Source organism: Pelophylax lessonae, assembly GCF_965119305.1.
Source record: "Pelophylax lessonae genome assembly, chromosome: 7".
Lineage (NCBI taxonomy): Eukaryota > Metazoa > Chordata > Amphibia > Anura > Ranidae > Pelophylax > Pelophylax lessonae.
Window position 1 is genome coordinate 80350564 of NC_138774.1, and position 14152 is coordinate 80364715.

Here is a 14152-nt window from a genome sequence, read left to right on the forward strand (position 1 = left end):
GCAGATATGCATGGAAGTAAAGTAAAGCCTCCTGTTGGTATTGTGCAACAGTATTATCTGAGGGAGCGGCAAGGGGTGCAAATACTCAAGACTAATGGGTCTGCTCCCTAGTTAAGCTTTCATCCTGCCATGAACCTATATCTGGCTGGTTTGGGCAACCAAACCTGTTCATCCTTCAGACACTTTACTAACAATTATGACACATTAACACAGCAAAAGAGAAAAGGACAGAGAAGAAAAAACCCACATCCCACATGAACACACTATGCAAAATTAAGTAAAACTGATTAAAAAGCAAACATTTTGGTTAACCGCAGAGCTACTGAAATTTAGCTTTTAAACGCTAAAAAGAGAAAACCTCTCTGGACTGATAAAAAGATACAGCACCAGAGGATACACGCTTATTAAAAGAATAGTTTCTTAGCTGCCCAGCATACAGCAATACTATATGCTCTCATAGAGAACACAACATTCCGCCTCTTACATACCCTTCTAGAGAAGCAGGACTTGCCCAAACAAGATGGAAAGTGTAAAGTACAGTAACACAAAGCACCCAATCAAAAAAAAAAAAAAAAAAAAATGTGGTTACTGCATTTGGCATTGCCAAGAATTTAAAGCCCATCTGAGAGGAAAAAATCTCCTTTGCAGTGGGACTGCAATTACTGCAAAGGTTAAATGCTCATTTAGGGCCAAGAGGCAACAAAGTACCCTTACTTACCTGATCCTCCATCATCCTCTACTCCCCAGGCAATGGACTGTCCTTCACCATATTCCTGTCCAAAGCAGGGCTATGGCCTCTGCAATGGACTTGATGTCAAAACGACATATGGTAGCATGGAGGGGTAAAAAAACAAAGTAAAAGACTGGTCTTCCACCACAGAGGAGCCTGTGGGAGAAGAGGATCAGGTAAGAGAAACTGTCTTTTTTGGTCCCCTAGGCACAAGCCAAGATTTAACCCTTGCATCATGGCAACAGCCCTATTGCAAGAGGATTTTTACTTTTGAGCTCTTTAAAAAAACAAGGGGGGCAAGAACAACCCTCATGGATCCTGATTCTGTGTACTAAAAAACACCTTGCTGGTCACAGGTTAAGGCAATGATAAATATAGGAAGGGACAATTTATAAACTGGAGCCAAGAGAACCGTGTTTGTATGCAACAACCCTTTTGGGCTAGATTACTTTCTATCCCAGGGCTGAGATACAGAATGCAGGAGTCTTCAAGTGATTTTAGACACTGGTCTATGCAACTTGACTCTGTTCTACAGGGAGATCAGAAAAGAGCAGGCACTACTTGCCTGTGACACATGGGGTTAGGAGAGATTGGTTATATGGGAACATTTGTGGATGCTTGCAGGCTCTGACTTTGGCAGCGATCTCATGATTAAAGTTACCGGAGTTCTGTTTTCCCCTGTGCACCCCTAATACAGCAAGTGAGGTCTTCTGAATATTGTACCTTACAGAATATGCATGGGGTAGAAAATGTGAATGATTTATGCAAGTGGGAGCACAATGGACCTCCCATGCAAAAATACTCAACCCAGTAGAATCTGCAGACTGCCTGCCTGCCTAGGAATCGTCCAGTACCAATCACCTGCATTCGAAAATACACTTGAATCTCAAAAAGCTCCAGGTTATAAAGTCAGAATGAAATGTACTGCTGGGCAGCAGTTAAGGCCTAAAGTTAACATAGGAACAGGTCCTACTGCATAGAACCAGACAATATAAAAAAATTTAAGCAGCAGATTAAAAGTAAATCTTACAGGCACTGATAGGGCAACTACCTACAAAAGATGCCAACATCTCCAACGGAGTATACAATCTGGGTACGCACAATCCAACTACTGTATTTTATGGCACAAGTGCACTTTGCTAAAGCCCAAAGTACAGACCCATTGGCTACAACACAGAGGTAGCATCACTTCCTCCTTTTACTACAGTCAATGTATAGAAAGGAACCCATTTCTCCCTCCCGATTATCAGAAGCTGGGATCAGCCTTTAAAGTTATAAAGGACCCTGGTCTTATTTAAATCACATTTACACATTATATTTTTATAAAACACCAAATCAGTTTAGAAAAACAAAACGTTTGTTTCAGATTTTAACACTCAACGCCTATGTGCAGTCAGTTTCCAGCAACTGAGTATGCACCTTTTGGGTTGGCCTGAGTGGCTGAAAAGGTATTAGTCTGAAAGAAAGCTGAAGATGGGAAGGCGCTTGGCTTCCAGCGAGTTTCCTGCAGATTCTTCATTCTCTGGATGAGACAAGGATTCCCATCTTTCCTCTCCCTTAGGGTCACCTTTCTTCCAGGGAGAGAGCTGTAGCTGCAGTCCTCCAACCACAGTGCTTGGCCGTGGAGGGGACACTGGTGCAAACAACGGCAGGTTCAGTGTAACAGGAGAAGATGTTGGGGATGAAGGACCAACACTTGCAAAGGGATTGCATGTTGGTGTCACTGGGCTACATGGAGAAAAGGGAGACAGGGAGGTGAGGGAAGAGGCTATGGAAGAGGAGAATAGGGAGAGCGAGGAAGAGGAAGATGATGAAGGGATGCCTGAGCAGCTGACGCTGTGTCTCAAAAGAGGTGGTCTTTGTCCTCTGCCGGCACTGTTGAACCTCTGCTCCTCAGCATTATGGATAAAGTGACACCGGGAACCGTATGGACAGAAGCCAATTGTGTGATAAGTCCTGCACAGCTCTGTCTTGTACTTGGGATGACGGTTCAGCCCTCTGAGTTCTGCTGTTCCATGAGCAAACTGACACTTTGAGCCATACTTGCAGGAGCCGCTCTCATGGAAAGTGCGACAGAGCTCCGTCTTGTAGCGTGATGAAGCAGCCGTCCTAGCTCCTGCCAAGGACGACTTCTTGCTCTCCTCGATCATGCTCACAGAGCGGTCAGCTTGGAAGGGGATGTGACGCAGGGTGTTTGAAGGCGGCAGCTCCACCTCCCGACTCCATGGAGTTTGCAGTGGCCAAGCAGTAGAGTCAAATAAAAGTTCTTTACTTTTTTTGTTGTCATTGAGGTTGATTGGACAGGAGGAGTGTGTGCTGGGCTGTTCCTCCCCACAGCTTTTCAGACTGACCCCAGAAAACAGAGAAACAAAATCCTGTGGAAGAAGTAGAAAAACAAAACACGTTAGGGGCCGCCAAGCAAAAATCAGGGTTAGCTTCATTATCTGTTTGTGAAGGCAATTATGATGGCTTTCAAATTTATCATCCATTATCTGCTGATACCTGAAGTCAAACTCCAAACAGCTACATATGTACCATTTTACATGTCAATTCTTGCAGTTATTTCACTTGTGTGATTCACACGCCTTTCCACAACGTTTACACCACCATTTATTGCTGTGGTTTTGCAGCTGTTACCTACTTTTCTGCTGAAATACAAAAGAGCATCACACACCGCTGAGCTTCCCATTTTCTGCTCCGCCCTAGCAGCAAAAGGAATAAAAATAGCCAATGTTGATTGAGAAAGTGAAGTTCTGCTTTAAAGTGAACCCAATAGCCATTTCAACCCTTGATGGGAGTAGACAATGCAAGACACTTACCTTGATTTTAAAAAAGTGATTGCAAAAGCGCAGTTTTAATTTTATTAGAAACATGTTCTACTTCACTGCACAATGATTTTACAGAGCCGACCCGATCCTCCTCTTCTTGGGTCCCCCGCTGGGGCGCCTGGCCCCTCCCCCTTGACAAAGGCTTTCTCCAGAGCGGGGCGAGGTTACCAATGTTATTTGTATTATGCAGCATGAGGGGGTTAATGTATTACCACTGCTGGTCACTGATGCATTAGTGACCGACCAGTGGCAGTTAATTAACCCCTTTGTGCTGCATTAGTGCAACCAGTATCAGTGCAACCAGTGTTAATTAACACTGATACTGGTTGCACTAATGCAGCACAAAGGGGTTAATTAACTGCCACTGGTCGGTCACTAATGCATCAGTGACCAGCAGTGGCAATACATTAACCCCCTCATGCTGCATAATACAAATACCATTGGTAATTAAATGGTAAATTAACCACTTGCCAACCATTCACAGTACATATACTGTGACAGGGTGGCAGCTACAGGTGCACATCGCTGCCTGTTTCTGGTGTATGCCCCTCTAATATTTTAAAATCTTTTGGGGGAAAAAAGTCATTTTCGGTTTTCGGCCAAGGGCATCGGTCTAGAATTTTCATTTCGGCACATCCCTAGGCAAAAGCCTAACCAATTCCCAGTGCCAAATCAAAGCATGCTTCCACTCCCCATACCACACAATCAGTGCTAAGTATTGGTTACAAAAGTGCAATATAGGTGGCAGATCCAAAAGGCAGTCAGGTGTCCATACAGTTGGAGGGACGCTTTGCGTAACTGACAGGTATACTGGAAAAGAAGCAGATATGGCCAGAAGGTACTTCCAAAAACCTGTCCAGCAACTGTAGAAAATCTAGTGCTCATCGCCACCCTTTGCAGTTGGCACAGAATTGAATATGAAATGTAAAATACAGATGTGGGAACATGGTGGATTTTACAATTCTTACATTATGTCTGCTCTATAGGGACCACCAAGCTAATATGAAAGGTAAAACTAGTGTTTTGACAGATAAGAGCTGAAGATCCCAGGAGCCGCACACAAGAACAAGTCCTGCTGTGTGTAGACAAGTGGCAGTTTCAGCCTAGACCCCCGCCCGGCCATGCCTCCACATTTCACACCGACTACTGGAGCTTACTCAGGGATGAGTCATCCCCACAAGTAAGCTCCAATGAGCAGAGTGAAACGCGTTGGGACATAGGCAGGGGTTTAGACCGGGACTGCAATTTGTTTGCACACAGCAGGTCTTGCTCTGATAAGTGGCTCCCAGGATCTTCAGCTGCTGTTCATTGTCTGGAGTGTGGGCAGGCTCCTTCCCAGCCAGCATTCACAGGACTACACTTCCTAGTAGCCTGAGCGGCTCTCATACAGATCATGGATTTGTAGTGTGTTTTAGGTCACATACACATCTGCAGCCCTCAGATAATTTAGGTTGAATATGGCCCAAGCTGTTCTACAGTTGATAAATGCAACACTTCCCAAGTAACTTTGCAGCTCAGTGCGCCAGATCTAATGAAAAAAAGTGTTGCAAGCTGGAACGTTTTTAACTCTGTTAAAAAAAAGGGAACCTTTGCTTTGACAATGCAAAGAAGAGTAAAAAGGGCCCCTAAAGCCCTCCTTTCCTCCTTCTCTTGAAGGACAAGCCAGTTGTGGGAAAGACCACATGCTTTAAGCATCCAATTTAAAGAGGTTGTAAACCCTCTTGTATAACTTTTACCTATAGGTAAGCCTATATTAAGGCTTACCTATAGGTGCTATAAATATCTCCCAAACTTGCACCGTTTAGGAGATATTTACAGCACAAACTGCCGATGACGTCATCGGCGCAGGCGCTCTGAGGGAACGGCCACCCGTGCCGTTCCTTCAGAGCTCAGTGCCGTGAACGGCGGCTCCCGCGCGCATGCGCGGGAGTGATGCAATCGCGCCTCCGGCCAATCAGATGGCCGGAGGACGCGAACCCGGAAGCGGGACGGCAGGACATGTCGCCGTCCTGTCGCTGAGGTGGCGGCACGGCGGGGGCTTCGTTTTAAGGTAAGTACTACATAATGAGCTAGTATGCGATGCATACTAGCTCATTATGCCTTTCTCTTTACAGGGCTTTTTTTTTCTCGGGTTTTTTTTTTTACTTTACTTCCTCTTTAAAGACACCATGAAGCGCTGCTGGACCAAGTGAACAAAGCCAACATTGGCTCTACTACCACCACCTCGTTCCGAATTGTGGTCCCATTTTTCAGATTGGCTTTGTGCATGCTGCAGATTAATGGGCTCATTAGTAGTGAAACCATGAAAAAGATGGCGACACTGCAACCTGCACATTAAAGATACCCAATACCATCTCTACCATACATCCATTCCTACAGGTTAACTTCCAAAGTACTATATAGGACCTATAAAAGCGTAGAGCGCACAAGATGCAACTTAAAGCTGAACTCCAGCCTTCCCTTCAGTCTTGTACACTTGTGCAGGCTCCACTCCCGTTAAGAAATTACTCTGATTTTACTGCACACTGAGCTTTTTAGTGTGCCGTTAGAAGCTGCAGCAAGATATAACCGACCTCATTTCCTGGCTGGAGACCATCTAGCCTTTTCCTACCCAGCCTGTCTCTGACCCACTTCTTTCATTTACTGGATTTGAGTTCTTTCAACCATGCAGGGTTAGTATTACATGTGGCCATTTATGCATGTTGGTCAGCTGTTTTCAGAAAAAAAAAAAAAAACCCTTGAAGGTTTTATAGAACATTTTATTATGCCTTGTCAAAGAAACGGTCCACGTCAATTCAAAAGGGTCACCAAAAGGGATGGACAGACAGCCAAACAAGGAAGTCCTCTATAGATTGCCTTATCACTCATAGGAGGCTGCAGCAATCCTTCATTCCAGCATGACAGGGATATATGATACAGCTTAACCACCAGAGGATTTTGCGGTCTTACGTCTGGGTCACTTTTTGCAATTCGGCACTGTGCGACTTTAACTGACAATTGCGCGGTCATGCAACGCCGTACCCAAATTTACGTCCTTTTTTTTCCCACAAACAGAGCTTTCTTTTGGTGGCATTTGATCATTTCTGCGTTTTTATTTTTAGCGATATTAATAAAAAAAATGCGACAATTTTGAAAAAATAATATTTTTCTACTTTGACAGTTAAATATATGACAAAAATTGAATATATTGGATATTTTTTAGGCCAAAATGTACTTAGCTACATGTCTTTGACAAAAATTCTCAATGAGCGTATTTTTAACCGCTTTAAGACCGGAAGATTTTACCCCATTCCTGACCAGGCCATATTTTGCGATTCGGCACTGCGTTACTTTAACGGACAATTGCGTGGTCGTGCGATGCTGTACCCAAATTAAATTAATGTCACTTAGGAGATCTGCCCGCTTTGTTTACACAAGCGGGCGGATTTCCACACGCAATCCCCGACGATCAGGGAAGAGCAGCGGTGATCACCGCCACTCCTCCCTGGCCCGACTCCCGCTGGGACTGAAAACAGCGGGAGCGTCACCAGACGATAACGAGCCACTGTGCCGCAGTAGCAGCACAGTGAGCAGTGTTAAAGTGGTTAAGGATCGCCAGGTGATGATTGCCTAGACTGAAGATAGGGTACCCACAGCTGATCCAGGTACCCTGATCCAGGAAGGACACGTGTGTGCATACGCCTATGAGCCTTACCTATGAGAATAGGTGGGCCATATTTTCTGGTGAGTTGCCATTCCCACTATATGTCACAACGGTGGAGGAATACTTGTTTGGTGACCTCGATACACACTGGTGATTCCTACTTGGTGATGAGGGCTCTTGAAAGACTACTTACCCTTTTGAATTGATATGGAAGTTTCTTTATGAACCTCTGCATTTCATCCTTTGGACTTTATTTGAAGGACTATTCACAAACTTGTGCGTTATAATGAAATGTGATGTCAGTTGTCTGCGCTACTAGTACTTTTATCATGATTCCACATGGGATTTTGATTGGAGTATTTTTTATGACATTTTCTTTTAAAGTAGCTGTGACAGGTCTATAATAAGACTTCCTTTATTACCATCATCAGTTGTGCGCAGGGGATATATTGCCGTTCGTAAATATTTATTTTTGTTTAATTTTATTTGTCCTGGTTATGGGGGCAGAGGAACCAGGGAAGACCAAATATAAAAGCAGAATACATTTTTAAGTAGGGGTAGACAAATCCTAGGAAACAAATTGCAGCTGATGCCTTACTTTTGCGTTTCTCTAGATGCATTCAATAGTATGTCCCCTGCATTATACGGGCTGCTTATTTGTCCGCCTGTGCTTTAAAAAAAAAAAGAAATTTGATCCACCAGCCACTAGGGCTGGGCGATTTTGCCTAATAAAAAAAAATCTTCGATTTTTAAAGAAAAATTCGAGTTTCGATTCGATTTTTTTTTAATGCACTTAAAAAATGACTGCAGACAGATATAGTGTCAAAAGTGCAACTTTATTGCCATTTTAACTCCTCAAGAGTTAAAATGCGTAGAATTTTTTGACTGTGTTGTTCTTTTAATAGACTACTAGACAGACAGTAAAAGAAGACGCGGGGGCGTCGCGCTGAGCGGGGAGGGAGGAGAGCTCACTGTGTTGAGGGAGGACTGAGGAAGGAGAAGCGCTGTATGTGTGTGTCTGACTGACGGACCACCGCCGCGCCTGGATGTTGTGACGTGAGCTGCGGGCGGTGCGTCTGTACAGGGGCTGCGCTGCGATAGGTACAGTGACAGTCCAGAGAACGAGTCCACAGTAACCGGCCACCTTTTTTAGTTTGACTTTGAAACTATTTTTTTTTTTTCAAAAATTTTAGTTTTTTCTACAAAATAGTGACATTTTTTTTTTTTTTTGGGTTGGGGGGTGGGGGGGGGGGTATACTGGATCGCTGTGTGTTGGAAAGCATTGCTTCCAGTCATTGCATCTTCTGTTCTAATAATCTCCTGCAACTTTTAATATTCTGTGAATTTCAATAAATAATTAATTTTAAAGTGTTAATAAAGCCATTTTTTATTAGGTTTGGGTGGAGTGTGGAAGGATTGGGCTCTCTGGGCTCTTGGAGTGTGGAAGCGCTGTGCTGGGTACAGTCTCCCCGGCCTGGATGTGACGTCAGCTGCGGGGCGGGCGGTGCGTCTGTACAGGCCGGGGCTGCGGCGCGCTGTGATAGGTAAAGTCTCCCCGGCCTGGATGTGACGTCAGCTGCCGAGAGAGGAAGCGGGCGGTGCGCCTGTACAGACGCACCGCCCGCTTCCTCTCCCGGCAGCTGACGTCACATCCAGGCCGGGGAGACTTTACCTATCACAGCGCGCCGCAGCCCCGGCCTGTACAGACGCACCGCCCGCCCCGCAGCTGACGTCACATCCAGGCCGGGGAGACTTTACCTATCACAGCGCGCCGCAGCCCCGGCCTGTACAGACGCACCGCCCGCCCCGCAGCTGACGTCACATCCAGGCGCGGCGGTGGGGAGTTCGGCTGCAAGGGAGAAAAAAGTATTATACAAAAAAACTCGAGTCTCCAAAAAAAAAAAAAACGATAAATCGATTTATTGCCCAGCCCTACCACCCACATTTACAAGACTGGGATTACCCCAAGGAATAAAAATCCCAACAAGTTCTTGGGGGCACCTTAGTTTTCTCATTTAGTCTCATCTAATCCGTCCCAAGGCTATATGGTTAACAAGTAATTTCCCTCAAACCAGATTAGCAATTCTATTAAGCCTACACACATCCAGTCATCCTATTCCCAATTTGGAGACCTTGCCACGGGCAGATTTGGTTGCACATGTTGGCAGGTAGAGGCTGTAAATCCACAAGGTAAGGATTTAAAGTGCATGCTGGGGTTATCCAACATACAGGAACTTCACTGCAATTACATCCATGGCAATAAATGTGCCGAATCCGCTCAATAGAAGTTTCTTTTCCTCTTATTTTTTTTTTTTTTTTTAACCAAGCAGGTTAATATAAAATCAGACTTTTAACCACTTCCCCATCTGTAGGCTGTCCTATGACATCAGGGACTTGAAGTGGTGATACCTAAATAATTCCTGCAGCTACAGGCATCATTCAGATAGTTTTTTTTTTTCCAGCAGGTGATTCCCTGCAATGTAAAATCAATCATAGCCGCTTAATTGCTTTTACAGACAGCTGGAGGGGACATCACTCCCCCCCCCCCCCAGTACTTCTGACTTGCCCGTACGATTGGGGGAGCCAGTGTTCCGGGAAAAAACCATACCCGTGAAAATTCCCTACCCTCGTCACTTCTGGTGCACCTACGTCAGTGAACAGCTGAGGAGCTTACTAGTGCGCATGCTCGGAGGGTATGGAATTTTCACGGTAGTGTGTTGTAACGTTACACCGCATCAGCTGTTGCGGCGGTTACACTAAAACATCTCGGCTGCAACAAGAGTTATCTCCGCTCCTACCCCTGTGACTTCCCTGATCTTGGCTACTAAATATAAAAGCTGCGGCGGGTCTATGAAAAAACCCGCCACCGCTTTTACATTTAGTACCCGAGATCAGGGAAGTGACAGGGGTAGGAGCGGACATGACTCATTTTGCAGCCGAGATGTGTTAATGTAACCGCTGTAACAGCTGATGCGGTGTAACGTTACAACACACTACCGTGAAAATTCCATACCCTCTGAGCATGCGCAATGCTAAGTTCCTCCAGCTGTTCAATGACGTATCCGGAGCTGTGAGCATGCGCACTGCTACGCTGCTCAGCTGTTCCATTACGTTTCTGACAGGAAGTGACGTGGGTATGGAATTTTTACGAGGTATGGTTTTCTAAGGTTACACCGGAGAATTGGCTGTAGACCAGAAGGTCCCCAGCCACCTCTATGACCCCCGAAGGCCAGACAAAAGCGACATCATGGTGTCAGTTCCAGCGCTGCCCGGAAGATGTAAACACTGCAATTTTTTGCTGGGAAGCCCAAGATAGTCCCCCCCCCCCCCCTTTAATCTCAGGCTTTCCAACAGGAGAGATTTGGGGATTGTAGGCCCTATTCCAATTACAAGGGATTTTTACATTCCTTGTGATGAACGCATATGAACGCAATAAAAATTATTTTAGCATTAAACCTCCCCCAACTCTAAACTGGTAACCCATAAAAAATGTTTAAAGTGTAGCCTATGGAAATTTACCAAACTTTTTTTTTTTTTATGTGACGCGTTGGGAATCCATTTACTCTATGTAACATCTTCTACATTATATGAAAACATTGCAGTAAATAATGGGTTTCTTTTTTTATTCATGAACATGGTTTAAGAAAAAAAAAAAACATTTGAAAAATTGCTGCGCAAATACAGTGACAAACAATTGCAACAACCGCCATTTTATTTCCTTAAGTCTCTGCTAAAAAAATATACATAATGTTTGGGGGTTCTGAGTAAATTTCCTAGCAAAAAAAAAAAGGTTTTTTTACATGTAGGAAAAGAGGTGTCAGAATTTGCTTGGGTGGCAAATGAATAAAGACAGACCACCAACTCTTTCCTATCCCAAGGGGCATTCAGATTTACTTACTACAAAATGCACTCCAATGTAACCATTACCACATTCTTCCACAATGCTAGAGAGGCATTCATACACAGACACATACCTCCACATAGATAAGAGTCCACTCTATGGGGCATACATGCAAAGGGCTACATACCTCCAAATCAGGAGACCGCTCTACAAGGCACAATTACACAGAGCCACCTACCTTCCCAAAGATAGGTGTGCCCCAAAGAGCAGACTACTGCCACAATGTTGTTAGGGAGTACGTTCTACGAGGCATACATAAACAGGGCTACATACCTCCACACAGGGCTACATACCTCCACAATGATATAGAGTCCACGCTATGGGGCATACATACTTCCACAATAAGGCGTCCGCTCTACAAGGTATAAATACACAGAGCCACCTACCTTCCCCAAAGATAGTCAGCTCTTTGGGGCACACCTACAGAGAGCCACCAACCTCCACATTGTTAGGGAGTCAGTTCTACGAGGTATAAAAATACAGGGCCACATACCTCCACAATAAAGAGTCCGCTCTTATGGGGGGGGGGGGGGGGGGGGGAGTAACGTTCCTCGGACGTACACTCCTCACTACAATGAGTATTACATAGAACTGGCTCTGCAGATCATCACAATGGATGCACTCATGCAAATCCTCATGACTACAGAGCCTCAAGAAAATCTAGGAGGAACTTTCTGCAGCAACACATCTCTTATCAATCTTCCCTTTTTATTCAGCCAGCCAATCATCTACATGCACCCACTGTCCCAGACAGGGGCTGTGCCTCTAAGTTTATAAGAGCAGTGCATCTATAGTCAGAGAGGTTTTGAAAACTATGCATCGACAAATACGAGACAGCTCCACAGAGAATCACAACTTCAGGATTAGAAGACAGATTATTGCAGAGCTATGCATGCCCAGTGCTAATGAGAAAACCCCATAGAGACTCCTAGGAGTGGAAGATGAGCTGACAGGGAGCTATGCAGGAGACACCCCCCATTAGGAAAGCCATGCATGCACAGTCCTAGAGACACCACCCCCCTCTCTTTAGAAAGCCATGCATGCACAGTCCTAAAGAGACACCCCCCCTTAGAAAGTCATGAATGAACAGTACTAAAGAGACAACCCCCTTAGAAAGCCATGCAAGCACAGTAATAAAGAGACACCCCCCCCCCCTCCTTAGAAAGCCATGCAAGCACAGTAATAAAGAGACACCCCCCCCCTTTAGAAAGCCATGCAAGCACAGTAATAAAGAGACACCCCCCCCCTCCTTAGAAAGCCATGCAAGCACAGTAATAAAGAGACACCCCCCCCCTTTAGAAAGCCATGCAAGCACAGTAATAAAGAGACCCCCCCCCCCTTTAGAAAGCCATGCAAGCACAGTAATAAAGAGACACCCCCCCCCCCCCTCCTTAGAAAGCCATGCAAGCACAGTAATAAAGAGACACCCCCCCCCCCCTCCTTAGAAAGCCATGCAAGCACAGTAATAAAGGCACTCCCCCCTTTAGAAAACCATGAATGCAGTGGTAAAGAGACAACCCCCTCTTTGGAAAGCCATGCATGCACAGTCCTAAGGAGACCTCTGTACAGAGCCCTCAGTAGACTGCAGTGCAAACCCCAGGTATAGGAGAGCCATGCATACAGATAGGAGCCTTCCCCGCGCGCGCGCGCACACACACTCCCCCGCACCACACTCCGTCCCGCTCCCGGTCCTCACCTTGGTGAGGTCGGTGTCCAGCTCGGGGAAGGGGCTGAGTAGATTGGACGGCATGTTGGGCTCTCCGCCGGCGGCACACAGGTGCTGTGATGATCCCGCGCCCACCGCGTGCTCCGCACAACTCAGATGTTTGTAAGCAGGGCAGATGGTGAGCCCCCCGTAGTCCACGCCCCTCCCGAACCACACCCCCCACACCGGTCCCTGCAAAAGTTTCAGCCTATCCAAAGCTTTCCCTCCCTCCTCACCGTCCAGTAACCGCAGAGGATGCTGGGAGCTGTGTCTCATTCCAGCACAGGCCTCATGAGGGGAGGCAGGCTGTTGAGTCGGTGTGAGGGGGGGGGGGGGAGGACAGTGTACTCACACAGGGGGCCATGCAATAAAGTTGTGTGTCTAGTCAGAAGCCTTATACCAACTTTATAAAACTGCAACACTTTCATTGTTCATAAACACACGTGATACAGGAGGAAGTTTTACCTCACACTGCTGGGCCTCATTGACAGGGGTGAGGGGGGTGTATAATCTATGAATGGGCCCACGTTAGTGCAGCACAGGCAGCTCATATAAGTGTATGGGGATGCAGGGACTGCACAGGCACACAGTGCCTCCTCCTGACTGACAGGGTGCTGGTGGGGGATTACTAAAGGCAGATAGGCTGTTCACTTTGTAAGGGACCTTCTCTCCAGAGTTTGGTGAATGAGGTGAAGCTCTGCTCACTTCCAGGATACAATTATGTGCAAGCAAAAATGCTCTCTGCTTGCCAACCACCTAACTCTAAATATACGTCATGATTTATGATAAAGCGGAGTTCCACTGGAGTTTGTGTTTATTAAGAGCCGGTCCACACTGCCGCGACTTGTCAGCCTGACAAGTCGCGCTCCCTCACGGTCCATTGACCGCTACAGGACCCGTTCTAATAGGAGCGACACAAGTCGTTCCGACTTGGAAAAAGGGTCCTGTACTACTTCGGGGGCGACCTCGGAGCGACTTGCATAGACTTCCATTATGTGAAGTCCCTGCAAGTCGCTCCGAAGTCGTGGTGCATGGTAATGCACAAGTCGCCCCCGAAGTAGTAAGGAGTCGTGTCGCCTCAGTGTGAACCGACTCTAAAAGTCAGCAGCTACAAAAAATGTATCTGCTGACTTAAACACACACTCACCTGTCCCACGGGCAGCGATGTGGCTGGGGGGGGCCTCGGTTCTTCACCCTGCGGTGCCGGCATCACTACTGTGGGCACCCGGCTGTGACAGCTTGCGGCTTCACAGCTGGGTGTGCACTGTGCATGTGCGAGTCACGCTGCGCATCGTGACTGGCCAGGCAATCTTCTGGGACATGTGACGTCCCAGAAGATTGCAAG

The 14152-nt window shown here is 46.2% G+C and overlaps 1 protein-coding gene across 1 annotated transcript; it reads right to left on the minus strand.

Moving 5' to 3' along the window:
• Positions 1 to 2051: 2051 nt before the first annotated feature.
• Positions 2052 to 12921, minus strand: LOC309560650 (mRNA decay activator protein ZFP36L2-A-like). The gene is made up of 2 exons (XM_082264271.1): positions 12799 to 12921; positions 2052 to 3105 (listed from the first exon to the last, which is right to left on the minus strand). Exons 1-2 carry the CDS (start codon positions 12850 to 12852, stop codon positions 2182 to 2184), a joined length of 978 nt encoding a protein of 325 aa, XP_082120397.1. The 5' UTR covers positions 12853 to 12921; the 3' UTR covers positions 2052 to 2181.
• Between the last annotated feature and the right edge of the window lie 1231 nt (positions 12922 to 14152).

Coding starts and splice junctions, on each gene's coding strand:
- LOC309560650 (XM_082264271.1), bottom strand. CDS start 12,852: ATGCCGTCCAATCTACTCAGCCCCTTCCCCGAGCTGGACACCGACCTC. Junction 3,106..12,798: donor TGGACACCGACCTCACCAAG/GTGAGGACCGGG, acceptor CTTCTTCCACAG/GATTTTGTTTCTCTGTTTTC.